Source organism: Sapajus apella, unplaced genomic scaffold (genome assembly GCF_009761245.1).
Source record: "Sapajus apella isolate SASKATOON/1434 unplaced genomic scaffold, GSC_monkey_1.0 scaffold82, whole genome shotgun sequence".
NCBI lineage: Eukaryota > Metazoa > Chordata > Mammalia > Primates > Cebidae > Sapajus > Sapajus apella.
In genome coordinates, this window is record NW_022437022.1 from 6,724,938 (window position 1) to 6,745,604 (window position 20,667).

At 48.1% G+C, this 20,667-nt stretch overlaps 1 protein-coding gene and 1 pseudogene across 1 annotated transcript in view; both read right to left on the minus strand.

The window, feature by feature from the left end:
- Window positions 1-375: 375 nt before the first annotated feature.
- The window catches only part of IGF2R (insulin like growth factor 2 receptor), a 123,949-nt gene continuing 103,657 nt past the window's right edge, over window positions 376-20,667 (minus strand). The window contains exons 41-48 of the mRNA XM_032253140.1: window positions 20,480-20,616; window positions 17,801-17,915; window positions 16,681-16,827; window positions 15,814-16,001; window positions 10,087-10,273; window positions 4,136-4,288; window positions 3,057-3,126; window positions 376-2,200 (exon numbers count right to left, since the gene is read on the minus strand). Coding sequence (XP_032109031.1) covers window positions 1,784-2,200; window positions 3,057-3,126; window positions 4,136-4,288; window positions 10,087-10,273; window positions 15,814-16,001; window positions 16,681-16,827; window positions 17,801-17,915; window positions 20,480-20,616 — 1,414 coding nt within the window. The 3' untranslated portion in view covers window positions 376-1,783. The remainder of the gene's footprint in view (window positions 2,201-3,056; window positions 3,127-4,135; window positions 4,289-10,086; window positions 10,274-15,813; window positions 16,002-16,680; window positions 16,828-17,800; window positions 17,916-20,479; window positions 20,617-20,667) is intronic.
- Window positions 10,484-13,528, minus strand: LOC116533414 (annotated as a pseudogene).

The window sequence follows — 20,667 nt, forward strand, 5'->3', positions numbered from 1 at the left end:
TAATTTAAGATGGAAGACTCAGTGCATTTATTCAAGAGACAACCTCCCCGTGTTAGATTAGGTTGCATACAAAAAAGCTTTACTGTCTCACTGGACTCTAAACTCCATGATGAACAGGACACACCCTGAGGTTGGCCTGGAGAAGGTAAAGAAATCAGATCTAGAAAGAGCCGAGGGAGGCAGATTGGACCCAGAGTTAACACCTATGACCAGGAGACTCCAGAGAAAAATGAAAGTGCTGCCTCATAAAAGGTCAACGAGAACACCAGCGTGAAAACCCAAATCCAGTCACTTAACGGGAAGAAAAGACGGGCAGGCAGCCTGGCAACTCGCACGGGAATGTCTCACTATCAAGGAAAAAACGGTAACACTCAATTAATAATTTACCTTTTATTGAAATTGTTGAATACTTTATATTACAGTAAAGTTGATTGAAAAAAAATGAGAGAAAAATCAATTTTAAAAAATACACTCATGTTGAAATCAAACAAGCCAGCCAAACTGGTACAGGCCGAGGGGTGCTGTGGGGCGGTTTGCTTCTCAGCATTAGACACTGAGTCTATAGACAATTCTACAACGCGAGAAACGTCGTTCACTAAGTATGGCAGGAAAGGCGCTGCCACCAGAGGAAGAACAACAGCACCGCCTCCCTCCTCCTCTACGCCGTGCCCGCCCAGCCTCCCTCCAGCATGAGGCCAAGTGCAACGCTGGGACCCAGGCTCTGGCCCAGGATTTTTCATGCAGTTTCTGTAAGTCACACACTGTGCAAATTAAGGCTTCTTATAGGTCGAATGGTTGATCAACACTTTTTTCTTAAAAAAATAAGCACAGTAAAGGTGGTATCATGAGAACCTGAAGAGATGAGACCTATACCCCAAATCTGGAAAAAATTCATTTTCTCTGACACCTCAACTACACACACATACACACACGCGCACACACACACACACACAAATCAATCTTTGGGCAGGTTGTTTGAATTCACCAGCCGGCGAAAGAAATACTGACAAATGTGCTCTGTACACCCAGGCTTGAAGATGTCATGCAAAAAGCTGCAGCCATTCCTGACTAAAGGCATAGAGCAGGCAAACTCTCCAAAACCTGGGCACTCAGGGACCCTGTGCGCGTGTGTGCGCGTGTGTGTGCGTGTGCGCGCGTGCCTGTACGCACATGTATATGCCCTTAAGAAACAAAAGGCAAAAGAGAAAAGAGAATGAGCTCCAACTCAGGGGACACATTAATGACCAGTTCAAAATCCCACCGGAAACTGTCACACTGACAGCCTCGCCATCTCAGGATGGACAAACCGGTGCACTACACCTGTGCCGGCAGGAAGAAACTGTGGCTGTTTTCTTTTTTTCCTTTTTCTCAAACCTGAGTAATTGTCAAAGTCAATAAATAGGAGGAGAGAATTAAAATGCTAAAATATAATGGGGTTAAATACCCTATCGGGCCTAAAGCAGCAAGGGTTTTTCAAATGCAGCCCCTATTTGGAGACATGTCCGGCCTTATGCTTTTAAATTGAGGACTTGGGGCAAAACCCTGGGCACGAGGTACTGCCCTGTGGCCGATCTGAGCCATGCCTTATTCCAATGACTGTAAACAATCTGGAAGGAGTGGGGCCTGACCTCCTTCACCCTCTCCCCCATCACAAAAACTCTTCCCTTTTGAAATAGTTTTTGTTAAAGGCAAAATTATAGAAGCATCATCAAGTGGAAGTCTTATTTGGTTGGAGGTGCTTGGCTGTCTCACGGCTCCGTGCTCCCCTGCAGGCACTGCGGAGTCAGATGTGTAAGAGGTCCTCGTCGCTGTCGTCATGGAAAGACACCAGCTTGGTGGAGCAAACTGTCTTCTGCTGTGCAGACCTGGGCTTCCCTTTCCTCACCCTCTCACCCCTGACCAGCCCCGCCCTATCGTCCTCACACTCCCAAAGGGCATTCCTCTGCGGGTTTCTCACCAGGTGGGAGCTCTCTGCTCCAGCTCCCCTGCCCGAGTGAACTTTCACCTCTGGGATGGTCAGAACCTCATCCTCACTGTCCTGGTCATCCCCATGCAGGGAGCTGAGGGCCTCAGCTTTCACAGACTTGGTGGTAATATGGCCATTCTCCTGCCCTTCCTTCCCCAGCCGTGGAGGAGGCAGCTGGATCTCTTCCATCAGCCACTCTGTTTCATTCTCATCTGTCTCTTCTTCCTTGTTCACCTGCCAGGGATCAACAGCAGAGACCACATGAACCCCCTCAGAGACCCCATTCTGCTCCTCTCTTACTCTTTCCACCATCCACCCCACATCAGGGATGCTCTCTGCTGGCACGAGCTGGGGAGGATCTGGCATACTGTCCTCACGGTTCCCAGGTCCCCACCAGGGAAAGGAAGACGAGGGGAGGCAACACCTTCCTGCTCCTAATGAGACTGCACCAAGGCAGGAGGGTTTGGGAGGGTGGCAGTGGGGCCATTTGGCAAGATTCTCACAGCCAAGGGTGGGGCCAAGCAGAAGGCATTCAGGATGGCATGAGCCTGAAAAGCAGACCAGTGACCTATCAGCAGCGCTAGAGGAGGGGGGCTCTGCTGGGTGCCTCATCAACTGAAAGGTGCCCCCTGCATGGCAGGGAGGAAAGTCAAGGGAGGGCCTCAAGTCAAAAGCCTCGTTTGAGAAAGCAATTAGTCAACACTCATAGAGACCCACAAACTTTACGTCCTTTGACCCAGAATATGCCTCTTTTCTGGAAATTTATCGGAAAGAAATCATCCAAATGCTAGATGCACAACTATCTTCACTATCGTGTGTTTTTTTTAGGAACAGCCAAAAACAGTGGAAACAACCTAACTATTAAATACCCCAAAGGAAATTAGTTGCAACCACAATGAGAGAAACTTTGTAGGAAAAAAATAACAAAAAACATGTGCTGGGGTAAGTGGCTGAGGCAATGGGTGATGCTTTCCCTTCTGGATTCCCGGCTGCCTATGACTGCTCTCCTCAGCATTCCTGATGAGAACACAGACAGCGCAGCACGGGAGGCTGGGGAGGCAGCCTCTCAGGAGACTCCACAGAAAATTACCTTGGAGTATTTGTAGGACACGTTGGAGCTTCTCCTACAGCAAGTGGTTAGCTTACTTATCACTGTTTCCCTATTAAAGAAAAAAAAGGAGACCATAATTACTCCAGGGTAGAGGAAGTGTGGGCAGGAGCTCCACCCCCACCAGCACCACCCCACTCTGCACCGCCAGGAAGCTGGTGGCGGCTGCATTTCTCCCACAAGCACAGGTTAATGGACGTTCTGAATGACAAGTGAGCAGCTGTGACAGGGTTATACCCTAATGTATTTGTTGTGATTGAGTGGAAAGACCATGGGCTTTGGAATCCAACAGGGGAAGACCCTCAAGTGCAATTTAACATTTGGGCAAGGCCTTCTTCACATATGACTCTAACAGGACCACACCTGCCCGCTGCCCCTAAGCCTGCCCGATGGTGGGTCACAGAGATGTACATCACATGCCTTCCTGGCCCAGACCTTCTTCTGCTCATTCTGCATTGTGGGTGTGGAGGGCCATGATTAGTACTTCCTGACCACCTCTCTCATTGGCCTGCGGCTCAGCTGGCAAATGACTGGCAGCAGGGAACGCCTGAGCTGGCAAGCCCCTTCCTCCAGGCCAGAGCCACCAACACTGACGCCTGATATGAAAATCCACTTGACAGTCACGTGGCAAGTCCTTGCACCCAGCAAAGTGGGGCAAAAGGATGGCACCATGGCTGGTACACAGCAGGCACTTAATAAACTCTTGCTTTTATGACGTGGGAGGGCAGAGGGATCAGCTGCTCAGTGGGAAAACGCACTCACGAAAGGTGCCATTTAATGTTCTACCCATCTTTGGACACAAAGGACCATGGTCCTAGAAGCCGCAGGCATGGGTGCTGTGCGAGGGCCTCGGCCTTGGTCAGACAGAAATGCAGGCATCTAAAACCACAACGCTGGAGACTGCTTCCAGAGAGTTTTGAACCAAGAACCTTGAGCCTTTTGCTGTTGTAGAGCTCAAAAACAAATAAGTAAATAAAATTAAAGCCCACAAAACTGAGCCTATGATTAGCTGTGGGAGGCATGCATAAGCCTGCCTGCCCTCTTGCCCTACCCCCACTCACCTCCTCTCCTTCTTGTACAGCAGAAGGGCCAGCAGGCAGCAAGTGAGCGCCACCAGCAGCAGGCTGAGCACCGCGCCGACCGCCTGGCTCCGCTCCGACAGCCCCTTGTGCGCCTGCCCGTCGTCCCCAGGATTCTCCCCATCAAAGCCCACCCTGCAAGGACATCACAGGAAAGAAGCCGTGTCACAGGGCAGTGACACAGCCACAATCTGAGACCCGAGTCCCCAAGGCAAAAGCACCTCTCACTTTCCCCACACCAGGTGATTCTTACTCCTGCCCCAGAAAACAAGGCCACAAGGTCCACACCACATGGAAAAGGGCTGCAAAAAGTTCCTGATGAGTTTGGGGCAGGGTTGTCAGAAAGCAGACAAGAAGGCACTGCTTCCAGCTCCATGAACTGTCATTCAACCAGAGAGCAGGGACAGGCAGGAGGGATGCGGCCCTCTCCAGGTGGCCCAACGCACAGCAGAACCAGGCTCGGGCAGAGGCTGTCCCAGGGTGGAGAAGAGCACCACACTTCTCTCCAGGGTCAGAGCTCTGTCCTCTTGGATTTCTTCTGGAAGCAGTGGCCACAGCCCACCGTGGGACACAACCTCCAAACCAGCGGGGCCCAGGGGGCCTTAGAAACAGGCCAGGACAGGGCTCAGGGGTAGCCACAGACCAGGAGGGGCCCCAGGGGGCAGCCACCGGCCAGGACAGGGCCCAGGGAACAGCCACAACCCAGCATAGCCCCCAACACGCTTCCTCTCTCCAGCCTGCTCCATCCCAGGAGTGGGCTCTTGGAGCACTGCTGCTGCCTCACAGCAGAGTTCACAATTCCCACCCAAGACCCACATGCACACTTTTGGGAAAAAGTGTATTTCTGTGACATTCACCATTCAAGCAGAGTTGAGAAAATAATAATAGAAAATGAGAAACAACCGCGAAGACTTCCCTTTGTGCTCCGAGAACATTACACTCAAGAGTATAACGATTTGACACTTCAAACCTCAGGCCCTCTGTCATTTGGGGCCACACACATAGGAACAGGATCACATAACCGAAATGCTTCCTGCGCTGCTCGAGATAAGAGGCCACCCCAGCGGGGCTCATCCTGTGGTGCTGAAAATGCCGGCTGCTCCAAGAACTGAGGTCGAGGGCAACCAGCCAACCTGCGTCATGGCTGCAAGGGCTACTGCTCTCAAAGTTCAGCTTAAGCCAAACAATCTTGATCCAAAACATCAGCAAGACAAGAAACCACAGGGAGAGCCTGGCATCCAGTTCTAAGTGACCTGCGAGGGTTGACCTCTGCTCGGGCAGAAGCGCCTCCACACCTCACAGACAAGTCTGAGAGCTCCGCAGACCTCTCCCTCCAAGCCAGAAACCCACTAGCCCAGAAGCAGCTCCAGCCACTCAGGAACACTCGACATGTGTCCGAGACACATCATCATTCGGTTCTAGGCATATTTTAATTTCTACCTTTGATTTCTTCTTTGGACCATGGATTATTCAGAAGCGGGTTTTAATCTTCAAGTGTATTTCTGTTTTTCAGTTGTTTGTTCTTGATTCCTAACTGCATTGCACCATGTAGGTATTTAATTGCATCAGCCAGAAATTTGGTGACTTAGGCCAAGCACGGTGACTCATCCCTGTAATCCCAGCACTTTGGGAGGCTGAGACAGGCAGATCACCTGAGGTCAGGAGTCTGAGACCAGCCTGGCCAACATGGTGAAACCTCATCTCTACTAAAATTAAAAAAATTAGCCAGGAGGTAGTGGCATGCACCTGTAATCCTTCACGGGAGGCTGAGGCACAAGAATCACTCCAGGAAGTGGAGGTTGCAGTGAGCCAAAATCATGCCACTGTACTCCAGCCTGGGCAAAAGAGTGAGACTGTCTCAATAGAAAAAAAAGGAAACTGCTGACTTGCCTCCTTCGTTGTTAACTTTTGATAAAGTTTTCTAAGTGTTTCTTTCATGTGAGCCTGGGAAAACAGCATTCTCCCGCTGCAGGGAATAGTGTCCTACACATGTCTATTAAATCATGCTTTTGCACTGTGCTGTCCCAATCTTCCAAAAAAGCTTTACTCTTTGTCTACTTGACCCAGCAATCACTAAGTGAGGGGCATTTGTCACTGTTTCCTGTGTGTGTGGTTTTGTCAATTTCTGCTTTACATATGGAGGCTTTTTACTAGGTTGACAGAAGTTTAGGATTCTTGTATGTTTCTGGGAAATTTGCCCTTTTAAAATTAAAATGACCCTCTTTATCCCTAATATTTTTCTTTAATATCCTATTTTACCTTTTATTAATATAACCACTGTAGCTTTCTTTCAGATTATTTTCCAGCATCTTTTCTTATCCTTTCACCTTGGTCTTTTCTGTATCCTTGTTTTAGGCATGTTCCCTGGATACAGAGTTGCTTTTGAAATCCAATTTGACAGCTTGTTTTTGAACTGACAAGTTTAGTCAAGCTATGCTTACCATGATTATAGACAGTCAGATTTATTTCTACCACATTAGGCTGGAATTCTACTCGTCTTATTTTTGTTTTCCTTTTCTCCTGTCTTCTTTGGGGGCTTAAGAATTTTTATTTCTCCTTTTCTTCACTACTGTTCTGGAAGTTACATACTATATTTCTATTATTTTAGTGGTTATTCTCGAAATACTGGCATGCATACTAAGACAAAGAGTCTAGTAGTATGTCTTCCAAACAATTAGGAGCTCTTTTTCCTTCTTCCTTCCTTTCTTTTAAGACAATGATTTTACTTTCATATGATGCTACTGCTGTGAGAAATGTCAAAAGCCGGGAACTCTGCCACCCCACTCAGCTTGGACACCACCTGTCCAGTACAGTGAGTCCTCACAAGGTGGCGGACAGGTTCCCTCAAACTGCAGCCTTCTGTGAACCAACTACAGGAGGTCTTTGAATAACATCATTTCCTTCAAAACAGTCTCATTATTAAGGTTGATGAGAAAAAAAATCGGTTTCATTACACATCATTTCACAAAAGTTGCAGTTTCCAAGAATCTATTGATGATGTTGAAGTGAGGACTTAAAAGTATTTTAACCTTTCTTAAATTATTTTCTAATACAACAAGTTAGCTTCCCCCACAGTTTTTACAGAATTTCCTTTGTATCTGCTCTCCTGGTATGTCGTAAGTGGGTGGGTCTTGTCATCGGTAACTGTGCCAGGCACACAGTACGCCCCTTCCATCTGTAGATGTCTTTTAACTGTGCACGTTTTTTGATTATTGCTTTAACCAAATATTGTGAAATAACCATTTTTGGAAAATATGAGGAAGGTGTAAGAGAGCCCAATCTTCATCTACTATTGCAGGAAGTCAACAGGTGAAATAAAAGATGTTAAAGACTGAGGTAAATTCCAAAAGAAATATCTAAAAGAACTAAAAACGATCATCTATTAAGGTAATCGTTGCTACCTGTTTGTTATAGTTACATGATTTTTTTGTTGTTTTTGAGACCGAGTCTCGCTCTGTCACCCAGGTGGAGCGCAGTGATGCCATCTTGGCTCACTACAACCTCCACCTCCTGGGTTCAAGTGATTCTCCTGCCTCAGCCTGCCAAGTAGCTGGGATTACAGGCATGTGCCACCACACCTGGCTAATTTTTGTATTTTTAGTAGAGACAGGGTTTTACCATGTTGCCCAGGCTGGTCTAGAACTTCTGACCCCAAGTAATCCGCCTGTCTTGGCCTCCCAAAATGTTGGGATTACAGGCGTGAGCCACCGCATCTGGCCATATTTACATGACTTTAAAATGTACAACACTGATAATATCTGGGGAAAAAATAATCTCAGGCACCGTTCCACATCACCCCCAGGGGTGACATCCCTCATAATCCACCAACTGAGTTTTTGCTGTTGGTTTCAACTTCTGTTTCCTTCTTTAAAAGTCCTTATTACTTGTCAATGTGTTAAGGGATTTAAACAACTCCCATTCCTGATGACATCATGAAACCGAGGTTTCCTGGGGAATTTTCCTCTCTGGTTTTAGAGTAAAACACCAAAGCCTTATAAATGGTGCCTTTCCCACTCACAGAAGTCCAACTCTAAACATCAACACTGACAGGACCCCAGGCCTGGGCTGGTCTCCCTCAGACCCACACGCAAGACCAGCAGCCGTGTCCGGGGGCAGGATTCATCTCATGGCAGTTCTAGACTCTCAGTGACAGACAATGCAGGGAAAGTTCGCTTCTAGGTTTTACCTTTTTAAAAAATTCACATTTTGCTTCTTAAAGGAAGAACTTCCAGTTTTTTTGTTTGTTTGTTTTTTGTTTTTTGTTTTTTTTTTTTTTTGAGACGGAGTTTCGCTCTTGTTACCCAGGCTGGAGTGCAATGGCGCGATCTCGGCTCACCGCAACCTCCGCCTCCTGGGTTCAGGCAATTCTCCTGCCCCAGCCTCCTGAGTCGCTGGGATTACAGGCACGCGCCACCATGCCCAGCTAATTTTTTGTATTTTTTTTTTTAGTAGAGACGGGGTTTCACCATGTTGACCAGGATGGTCTCGGTCTCTTGACCTCGTGATCCACCCGCCTCGGCCTCCCAAAGTGCTGGGATTACAGGCTTGAGCCACCGCGCCCAGCCAGAACTTCCAGTTTTAATCCTTTCATTTTGTAATGATCTCACTGAACACCATAAACATTCAAAAGCTGAAAATACCACAAGTGAAATTTTAACCAAAGCCTCTTTCCCTGACTGTGCAGCTAAGAGTCCCTAGGTACGCAGCCCCTGAACAGCGTAGGAAAAAGCTGTTTTTGGCTGAGCTGATGTCCACAGGTAAGGGTTGGTGGGGGAATCGGGGGTGCTGATTTAAGATGTAAAAATGTGTGATCTTCATTCCCCCATGACCCCTACCACTGTCGTCTGCTGACTGTACGGTCCCTTTTTCAGGACATGAAGGAAACCATTACATAGCAAGAATTCATGTTCCCCTGATCTTAAAGTCTCAAGACAGAATGAAAAGCTTATGTAAAATGGTGGGCCAAGCCAGGCACAGTGGCTCACGCTTGTAATGCCAGCACCTTGGGAGGCCGAGGCAGGCAGATTATCTGAGGTCAGGAGTTCAAGACCAGCCTGGCCAACATGGTGAAACCCCATCTCTACTAAAAATACAAAAATTAGCAGGGCATGGTGGCACACACCTGTAATCCCAGCTACTCCGGAGGCTGAGACAGGAGAATCACTTGAACCCGGGAGGCGGAGGTTGCAGTGAGCCAAGATGGCACCACAGCACTCCAGCCTGGGTGACAGACCAAGACTGTCCCAAAAAAAATAAAAAACAAAAACAAATAAAATGGTGGGCCAGGTGACACAGGAAAATCAATCTAAGAAAAAAGCAGCTGACAACATGTTATTCATGGCAAAGTATGAAACAGCTGTGGGACACAAGACAACCAATGGGGGTGCCACCTTCCTTCAGGGCAGAAACTGCTGCCTCTGTTCCCACGCTGGTTCTCAAAATCTGCAGAGTAAGCTTTTCATGCATTCAAACATACAAATACTGCACTCACATCAAAGTGAAACTTTACTATACAATCATTTGTATTAGGACCAAAGAAAAGATGTCCCGGGATTACAAAGAGGAGGCACGGCCAGTACCGGCTCCCCAGAAGCTAAGGAAAGGGAAGCAGCAACGGGAAAGGGGTGGAGGGACAAAGCTGGGACACTCTGGTTGGACCCTACTTGGGGCACGGTACTCACGAAGAAAGTGCCTGCACTGCTCCTGAGGGTGACGCAGGCGCGGACCAAAAATGAGTGGCAGGACGCTGACAGCGCTGGAGCACGGCACTGGCCGTGGGGGGCTACCTCTATCAGTGTCTCTATTTTTTGTGAATGTTCCGAATATTTACCAATAAAACATTGGGGAAAACAACATGCATACACTTATTCTCAAGATAAGGTTCAAGAGAGGATGTGGGGTCCAAGTGCTAAGCATCCAGATGTCACACTTACCCCAGAGGACACACGGCCGAGGTGTACCAAGAGAAGAGGTACTGGCAGTCGGCAGTCTCGTGACTGAACTCGGGGATCCCATCCTCCACCAGAGGGTCACAGTGAAAGAAGATAGTGGAAGAAACAGACTTGGTCTTATCCTTTCCACACTTAGAGGAAGAGGCAAACACGACATCGAGATCGCCATCTGTCAAAAATGAAGGGGCACACACGGAGTGTCACTATCAGTTTTCACAAGCAGACTGAGCTTAGCTCCTTATGGTCTAAAAGAGTTTGCAAAGACTTAAAATCACACAGAAGAGACTTCATCCCATGTCCCATGTGCACTCTGTTCACAGCTTACAAAGCCACTCAGTACACCTTGACAGAGCCCTGCCCTCAGCACCCAGTAAAGAATTTTTGTTTTGTTATTACCACAGGTATTTACTGATGGACTGAAGATACAATTTTAATGGAACAGTAAGGCACAACTGTGGATTAAATCAGTCTGTTATACAGCCAAAAGAGGGGAAAAGCTATAATCTTAGGAACTTTAAATATGAAAATCAACGAGCCTCTGAAGTATCTTTCTAACAGATCAGTATAAGATATCTTTCCCTTTTATACAATTCCTATACTACATCACTCGATCACAAAGTCCAACTGAAACTTCACAAAGAATTCCTCGTTCATTTCTATTTGAGCCATCCAGCCTGGCTGCTTCCCTGTTCTCCACCTTTTTCCATTGCTTTGCAGTGGTATTTTTTAGCAATCCCCTTCCTAAAGAATTATGTACACAGCTTCAATAGTTTCCAAAGCAAGGAAACAAGCAAGCAAGCAATAAGTCAAGAAAGCCAAGGGCAGATATGTGAAGGAACAGACTCACAGAGACATACATTAGGATGGCAACAGCCCGATTCATGGAAGTCTAAACTAAGCTGACTTTGGCAGGAAAGTTGCTGTGGTTTGCTCAAACACTTGTAATGCCACCTGAGGTTGTGCTACTAGTGCCAGAACTCGTTTCTAAGGGATTAGCAGTGGTCTACACAAGGAGCTGGGGAACTAACGTAACTAGGGAGCTAATGACAAAACCATCATGCATTAGGAGCTGGCTATCGCTTCCAGCATTAACATCTGCCAAGTGTAAAATTCATAAAGAATTTTGTGCAAAACTTCAAGACACAGAGAACAATGTTTAAATATGTTGGACTGGGATAAGTTAGGCACTTCCGTAACACTAACCTTTCTAACTTGGAAACGTAAAGTGAAAAGCATTCCAGTGTACATAACACTGAGGCATAAACCATGCTGCAGAGGTGCGAAAGCAGGAGGGTGTACAGGGTGCCTAGCCTCCTTGTTCAAACAGCCATGAGAAAGTCCCCAAGCATATTGTTAGACCAGCCGTTCTGGTGGTAACGGTGTCCCAAGACTAAGTAAACCTGCAGGCATATTGCTACTTTTTGAAGAGCCAACACTGCACCAACAAGAGGAGCCACATAGGTACAGAGTTGAGAATCAGAGACCAGAGGTAGAGTGACGTGGGCAAGCAACCTAGAAGACTTGACTCGATACCTCTCACCAAGGCCACCTGCCAAGAATATCTCCACCCAGCAGCCCTTTGATGACAAGGCAGAGTGTAGAGGATGATCTCGTGCTCCTGGGAGAAGTGTTGGTTACCAAGAAGCTCCTGGAGAGGCAACATCCCAGAGGCCCACTGAATAATGAAGGTAGATAAAAACTACCACACCACCAAACTATCCTGCCAAGTCAGAAATACATATACCAGGCATAGCCTGGGGTGCCAAGCAGAACAGAGGAGACTTTGAGCCTTACGAAAAGCAGAAAGACTGCATGACTCGGTGAACAGTATGCTGAATGACACAGAAGTAGGAAGCAAAGGACATATAAAAAGGATGCATGCTGGCGAACTCGCCAGAGGGAAGGCAGCACGGGTGCAGTCTACATCCAGTGAAAGAGCTTTGCTGGCTTGTTCCTCAGCATGATTCCCCATCTTACTTTCTCAGACTTGATGGATGTGTGGCATTCAGCAGCAGAACACAGAAAGATGGTATTTGTAAATGAAGAACTGGTGAATGGATATGGAACAGAAATCGACTGGGTGTACCATTCTGTAATTCCGTTTCTAGACCAAAGGCAGGTTTGTGTTGACAGAACATACTTGGGGTTGTCACGCAACAGCAGTAGCACTTTGGGAGAAAGGGAATGAAGGAGTGGGGCTGGGACTGGTAGACAGGAGGACTGTCAAGTTCCAGTTCTTAAATACTAGGCCACAAGGAACAGTTTGCTGTCCGTCCTTTAGTGAAGAAATGGAACGCTCATTTTCTGCTCCACATCAACCTTCTCCAAAACCTTAGCAAAGTCTGTGATAAAGATACGTCACTGTCCCCATGCTCATCGGCCTCCCGAATGGTCCTGTCTGCGATGCTGCTCAGCTGTTCATCTGAGATATTTACTCGGACCATCATGCATGGCGCCTGTAACAGCTCATCACGAGAGATCTTGTCATCTTTATCCAACTCATATAGTCCAGAAGCAAAGTGCTGTTTGTTGGCTATTGAGTGGTTCAGGTCCATTCATGTCTTTGCTCTCTTCATTATCCTCAATGGTTCAGATATAAGCCAAAGTTCACAGGAACCCACGGAGTTTACCTGGTCCTCTCCCTCTGGCAAGAAGGCACTGATGACTCAGTCCCCCACTGGGTTGATAACAAGTTCTGGAATCCTCTGAAATCACCCCGTTCTCTCCTTTGTCCAGACTGGTGAACCAGCTGTAGAGGGGGTAATCTGACAGTGGGAAAGGCCAGTCTCCTTCTTGATCCCCTCGAGCTCTTCATTTCTCAATAATGTGGAGGCCTGAGATCCCCTCACTGCGCCAGGGCTCCTCCAGGAGCAGCGGCACCAGAAGAGACAGTGACAGGAAGGAAGGCAAGCATTTAACTTTGCCCAAAAAGAGGGCTTGTCCTCAGCTAACGACAGGATATGGAGCAGGGGCTGGCCATGCAGTACCTGAGCAATCAGCCAACCAGTTCTGCCCATGTCATGGAGCCCCGGGAAAAACTCTGGATGCCAAGGCTCAGGGGAGCACCCCGGCGGGCAATACTCTATGTACAATGCCACATGTGGGTGCTGGGAACACAACACATCTGATTCCACAGGAGAGTCCGGCAGGAGCTCTGCATTCGATTCCCTCCTGGACTCCGCCCTGTGTGCATCTTGGCTGATTTTAACCTATATCCTTTTGTTGCAGTAAATCGTAACTGTGAGCGTAATCGCTTTCAGGGAGCTCTGTGAGTTATGGTGATAGGGAGAATATAAAGTTGGCTTGGGATCAGGCGCCGTGGCTCACATCTGTAATCCCAGCACTTTGAGAGGTTGAGGTGGGTGGATCACCTGACGTCAGGAGTTCAAGACCAGCCTGGCCAACATGGTGAAACCCCATCTCTTCTAAAAATACAAAAAATTAGATCAGTGTGGTGGCAGGTGCCTGTAATCCCAGCTACTTGGGAGGCTGAAGCAGGAGAATCGCTTAAACCCAGAAGGTGGAAGTTTCAGTGAGCCAACATTGCACCATTGCACTCCAGCATGGGCAACAGGGTGAGACTCTGTCTCAAAATAAATAATAAATAAATAAAAATAAAGTTGGCTTGGACACCCCCTCAGTGTGCCACTGGTGTCAGAAGTGAGAAAGCCTTGCATGGACTCCTTGCATAAACTCTGCTGCTCCCAACCTTTGTCATTGGCTCAAAATATTTGTGGCTGGCGCTGCTGGGTACCAGGAATGCAGAGGCGAAAGTCCAGGGTACAAGATGGACGTGTCCACACACAGAGGGGCCCAGAGACAGGCGGTGCAGCTCAGCTTGGGGAGGGTCCTGCATTCTCGCCTGGGAGTGGCTGAAGCAGGGGCTGCTGAACGGACCGTTCCGCAGGGCTGGTGGCGGGGAGCAAACTGCCCAGCAGCCCCACATCCTGACGAGAGACAGCTGCTGCCCTCCTGAAGGAACAGCAAGCCTCAGGAAGAGAAAGAAACTTCATTTCTTTACGAAAGGTGAAAAGAGATCTTAAAACTAAAGCTACTTTCTAGGGCTGGAGAATGAAGAAAGTGAAAAGGTCTGAAAGCGATTTTATTTATCAAAATGACTAAATGCACATGCACCAGCCTTCTGAAAGCTGGGGATCCTCAAAGGTCTGCCAGACACACCACCTGTGAATGTGGATCCTTGTAGGTCTGCCTGACACACCACTTGTGAATGTGGATCCCCGTAGGTCTGCTGGACACACCCCTTGTGAATGTGGATCCCCGTAGGTCTGCTGGACATACCACTTGTGAATGTGGATCCCCGTAGGTCTGTTGGACACACCACTTGTGAACATGGAGGTGCTTATGTGGAACACGCGGCCAGTGCTGTGCTGTGGAGCCTTAAGACTCCTGAAGACACACGAGGCGGCACCACCCTGCTATGAGAAGGTGGGCCTTCCAGGGAGGGGCACTGGAAGGATGAGGAAGGCGGGTCGAGGCATTCCAGCATGAGGAACAGCATGTGTGAAGCCACCAGGTTACAGAGTGACTTTGGGAGCTGGTAAATAACCTGATGGCTGAGGCATGACAATCCCTCCTTCCTTTCTTCCTTTCATCAACATTTACCGAGCACTTCCTATGGGCCAGGCACTGGGAAACAGGACAGCAAGAGCGGGCCAACCTGTGATGTGCAACATCTGACTCTGAATGACTGGAGGATTCACCGAAGCATAAGGAAGGCAGAGAACACAGAAACACAGAGCACTTGCTCTGTGCTGTGGAATTATGCAAGTGAATGAGGCTGATCAACTTTCCCATCATCAAGCCACCCAGAAGCAGGACACTCACTTTCCCAGTTCCATTCATGGGCCACAGGTGCTATGAGCAGATGTACCAGGGCGCTGTCTCCAATCTGTGACCGGGAGCAGCGGTGCTGACCCAGCTTCCCTCCACCAGGTGCTGCTGTTGTGGAGATGCACACTGCACCAGGGCACGGAGTACCCCCACTCCTTCTTGGCTATCACTACTCTCCCCTCCCACAGGACCCGTTCAGCAGCTGTTTGACATCAGAGAAGGCTGGGGTTTTCTTATAAACACACTTGATTTTTTAAAGAGTTACTACATCCACACATGGTTTAAAAATCAAATTACGGAAGGTATACAGTTAAAACTAGTTGTTCAAAACAAAAGCAGCCTTTCAGGATGATTCCCTCAAGGACAATACCCTTATCAGTGCCAGAAAAAACCTTCCTTCACACCCTGGAGTCTGCCCTATGTGTGTCCTGGTTGATTTTAACCTATATCTTAACACTTTCATCTTTCTTACAAATATGAAATCTCTTTCCCTTCTCTAATATTATTTGGTATTCCAAAATAAGGAAGTGTCATGGCTAAAACTAAATCAAAGGTAATTCTGACTCTGCACAACTCAGCCTCCACCTGACCTTGGAACCACAGGATCAGACCAAGTTTTCGTTTTTTGGACATTTGTTTACTTGTTAACTGAGATACAATTTATGTACAGTGAAATGCTCAGGTCTGGCATATATCATCTGATCCACTTTGATGAAATTCATAAGAAAGCAAAGAATTAGACCATGGTTTTTGTTTTAAAAGTGATCTGAGATTTCAACCGAAGGGAGTTAGTTGAAAATTTTAATGCCCTTCCTTGGAGGAAGTTAAATGAGGACCTGTCATGGGACGCCGGATTACCTTGAAGATAGTACTTGGTCTTGTCAGAGGTTCCGACTTTCCGACTGAAGTGCTGATCATTGGGCTTCACCTGGCATATGTTGGCTCCGGAGCACGCCGGGTTTCTGGAGCTCGTGATGGAGGAAAGCTGGATCTCATACAGGTAGTTGTCCCCATTGGTCCTCATGTCCCCAGAGGCTCTGAACAGCCTGAAGAGACAGAGAAGACCAGTGACATGGACGTCCTTCAGGAAGGCATTCGTTACCTAAGCCCACAGGCCTGAGAATCACTGCAGGGCCCCAGGATGCTTCCTGTCCTAAGCCATGGCAGCACATCTGTGACCCCACAGAGATTCTGAGGACACCAGCTTCCATCTCAAGAGGCTTTCTCCACAACCAGTTTTGCCCTCTGAGTGCTAACCCACCTTCCTCAGGTACCCTGTCCAGCACCGCGCCCAGCACCGCATGGCCCTCACCCTGCCCGTGCACAGGCAGAAGACATGGCCAGGCACCTGGGCCACCGGCCCCCGAGAGCAGCCCCAGTAGCACTGCTGAGAAATCTGTTTTCTACAAACTGGCAATCCCAGAAGATCCCTGCTCAAACATGTCAGAAGGCTTCTGCTTCAACCCGGGAGCTTATCATGAAGTGAGGGAGAAGGGGAGGGGATTTATTTTTACACTCACAAGAATTCACCATCTTTGGTGTTAAAATTTAATAGTTGAGTAATGCTTGTCCTCAGTTTAAGAAAAAGATGACGACAGTTCCAGCAACAGTAACTAAAACACACAGACCTATTGATCCTGGAGTGCGCCCCAATAGGGAAAGAGCTGCATTGCTGGTTTAATTTTGAATACATTTCACAGCTCAAAAGGAAAACATTTTACTTACTTAAAATAAATGTCTCCGAGGCTGAAGCTCTTGCCATTTATAGGGTTGGTGATGGTCCCATTCACCATCTGTACCTCCTGAGGCTTCACGGCGCAGGCAGCCCGGGAGTCCCAGCTGAAGTGGTAGGTGCAGCTGTCGATGTCGAACCTAGGAGGGGGGAAGTGCAGACTACAGTCGTCACAGGGCAGACTGCAAAACAGGGAACACTCGGAGCCCTTGAAGCAGCTCGCTGGCTTTCAGTCAAGGTGCACTGAGATTTCGGCTGCGTCCTGAGACCCCCACTCCCCGGGCTGCATGGGCCTAGGCAGGACTTCCCAACTCAACACTGACAGCGGCTCTGAGCTAGGATGGTTATTTTACTCACTTTTCTTCATTGCCACAATGGATAGGGAAGACGACTGTGTCAGTAATGTGACAAAGCAGGCAAACACTCAGTATCAATTTTTTAAAATTTGTAAACCATGTAACATTTAAAACCTGGAAACATTTGCTCCTAGATTTTTGGTTTTTTGTTTTATAAGCTTCTCAGACTCACACACTGATAAATCCTTTGGCAATTTCTAAGTCTCCCCTTTTCCAAACTGAGCGTCTGGAAGGAATCAGTTTTGTTCACAGACAGCAGCTCACATGCACCCTCTGCTGGCCAAGCTCTCCCTGGCGCCAGCTGCAATGCTGCCTGGAAAACCTGAATACAATCCAAGCACATCCTAGGTCCAGAGGCAGGTCTCACCTGCTTGAAGGTCCCAGGCAGGCTGCCTGAACACCTTGAGTGGGACAAATCAACGCCCCTTTGTTTCTACTATGACAAAGATGAAGGCCAGTTAAATATTGCTCAGCCAGTGCTAAACCTAGTTCAAGAGGCAAGCTAGGCCAGAGAAGTTGCACTGGTCTTGTAACACTGTCTCAGCACTGTATCTGGGATCTTCCCTGCCTGCAGCAGCCCCACCCAATACAGCACAATCAGCCACTGTAGCCCCGAGCTCCTAAGACTCAGTCAAAACCTGCACATGAAAACCCCAAGGAGGAACCTCCCCAGTGTGCTCGCTGCACTGTGCCCCCAGTCTCCTGACCTCTGTGCCCCCAGTCTGTGCCTCCCACTCTGTACCCCCAGTCTTCTGACCTCTTGAATGTAGGTCTGCCCACCGTCTTTGTACAGGTCAATTCTATCACGGAGGATGCGGTCTTATTTCCACCACATGGATAACCTTTGGAGTACGTGACAACAACTTTGTCACCTGAAACACACAATTGAAATGACGTTATTTCTAGCGCATTATAAAAAGCCTCAACAGGTGTGCTGGCTCATGCCTGCTAATTCCAGCACTTTGGGAGGCTGAGGTGGGTGGATCACTTGAGGTCATGAGTTTGAGACCAGCCTGACCAATATGGTAAAACCCCATCTCTACTAAAAATACAAAAATTAGTCGGGTGCGGTGGCAGGCACCTATAATCCCAGCTACTTGAGAGGCTGAGGCAGGAGAATGGCTTGAACCCGGGGAGGCGAAGGTTGCAGTGAGCTGAGATCGTGCCATTGCACTCCAGCCTGGGCAACAAGAGCAAAACTCCATCTCAAAACAAACAAAGCCTCAATGTTAGAAGTCAAAATCTGGTTTAAAGGCCAGGAAAAAATAAATTTTTGGCTCCCTACAGGTTTATCCACCTCTTCTGGCATTAACATGATCAGACCTGGCCTAACGCACCATTGCCACAGCCCAAGACCTGGTGTCAAACCCAAACCCTCCTACTCCCGCACTTTGTGACCCTCGGTTGCTAAGCTTCTGAGCTTCAAGGGCCTTACCTACAGAACAGGACACTGTCCAAAGTGGGCAGGTTTCGGGCATATATAGAAATTGCCTGACAAACTCATGTGAAGAGCGGGACCTCGGGTAATGGCAGCCTTCCCTATTGCTCCAATTGTGTAAAATTTCTGTATCGTATTAGGTGCTTTCCTGACAGGTACCCTCATGTGAGTCTCCCAGTAACAACAGGGCAGGGACTGGAAAAAGTGAAAAGGCAGAACAGACCATCCGTGGTTTTCTAGGGTCTTCTGGCTTTAAGTTGAGCACTGTCTGCTTTTAAAAGTGACCCATTAAAAAAAAAAAAGAAACCTAAGCCCTCGAACCTGCAGGATCTGAGAAAAAAGTGAGTACACGTTTTAAGCTGCAGGTATCACTGGGGCAGCGTGGTCACCAAGTTCTGACTCTCAAGCCACCACCAAGAGGCTGCTCGTGGCTGCCCAGCGGGCTGTTCTGGGAACGGTCCAGGCCCAGCCTGGCTGCCTGGACAGACCATGATTCCAAGGCATGCATGGCGCAGGGTGTCTGGGGGAGCCTGTGCCTTCCACCCCGACCACACACACACACATCCTTCCAGGCAGGGGCATGCGGTGGAGGCAAAATGGGTACAGTGCCCACTTCCCAAGTCTTTTCCACAGGACACAGCCCGCAGTACTGGGGGCTGCGGGACGGTGACGTGAGAGGTGGGACTCTAGGCTCTCAGCCCTGCCCCAAATTCAAAGCTGCTTCAGCTGAATTTGTTTTAAATATTGGGCTTCTCCGTAAAATTTTGGAAGAAAGAGTTACATTGTTTTAAGGAAAATTTTTAAAACTTCTAGCACATGGGATCAAACAAATGAAGACTTTAATAGTGTAGACAGCCCACAGAGATTGGGCAGGAGGCTCAACCTCCCCACCCGAGGGGCCCAGACTGTGCAATGGATGACACCACCACCAAGAAGTCAGGTGATCTAGTTCCATGTCACTCCCTGTGTTCACTATTCTCTTGCACCTTTTGCCTCAAACTTGTAGTGAGGCCTTAAGTGTTTTAGTTGTTTCAGTTGGCCGAAATTGGGAAAGACTAGTCAAATATGCATACAAACTGCGAGACTACTGGGGAAAGAGTGGCCCTCCCACTACCCTCCCTCCTTCGCCCTTCTGGGGCAGTGTGGGAGTGGCAGCAATAACTGGCCTCCAAAGCAGTAAGAACCTCCTGGGGAGGGCGAGTCTCAGGCTGGAGGTCTGGGTGCCACTTCCTGTATGCCAACTCTCCCTCCACTACGAACCTGCAGAGTCTGTGTGTGATTTTTATCAAGGGTGACAGTGGTCTCCCCGGAATTCCCTTTCTCCACCTTAACATCTCAGGCTAATCTGACATAATCCTGTGGTTGAATCAGGACAAGTCAGGAAACCCCACTCCAGCCTAAAAGGCAAATGTTTTCCTTTACTGGTCCCTCCAACACATCCTAATTGCTCTTAAGCTAAGAAACCTCTATTTTCTTCCTTTAAATAATGAAAGAAAACATCTTTCACTCACCAGCAAACTACAAGATGAATTTTCCATTAAAAAGCATCGTCATTATTTTCAAAGTTGTTAAGACATTTTATAAAGATGTACCCCTGAGCTACCTGCACCAATTCCTCATGTAACTATCTGGCTTTCCTAAACAAACACGTGCATCTACGTCAGCTTGGGCACTTGAACTACAGATATAACGTGAACGTCGGAGAAACTCTGAACATTCTTAGACTTCCTCCTGGATAGACGCACTTTCCCAAGACAGCTGAGCCGCTCTAAACACACAGACTGGGTCCTGCAGTCTCACATAATACGAAGCAGAACTTACTTTAATGTTCCAGATATGATTGCCTGTCATTGTCTCACAGCCAAACTGCCTGTGAGGCAGTGACAGGCAATCATATCTGGAGGTTTCCACCAAAGCACCTGCCATCCTCAGAACACCCTCACCTTCCCAGTTCAGACGCGGCTCCTTGAACCAAGGACCAGGACCCATAGGCCTTACCTGTGACGCTCAGCTTCTGTGTGTGAACGAGTCCCAGGACCTGGACGTCACCAGTTGTGCTCCTTCTGCAAATGCTGGCCCTTTCAGAGCAGCCTAGGGGCCCTTTATATATTTTCTGGCACAAATTTATATAGTACCTGGAAAACGGTACAAAGGGAAACAGGCATGCAAGTGAGGTCTCTGCCCTG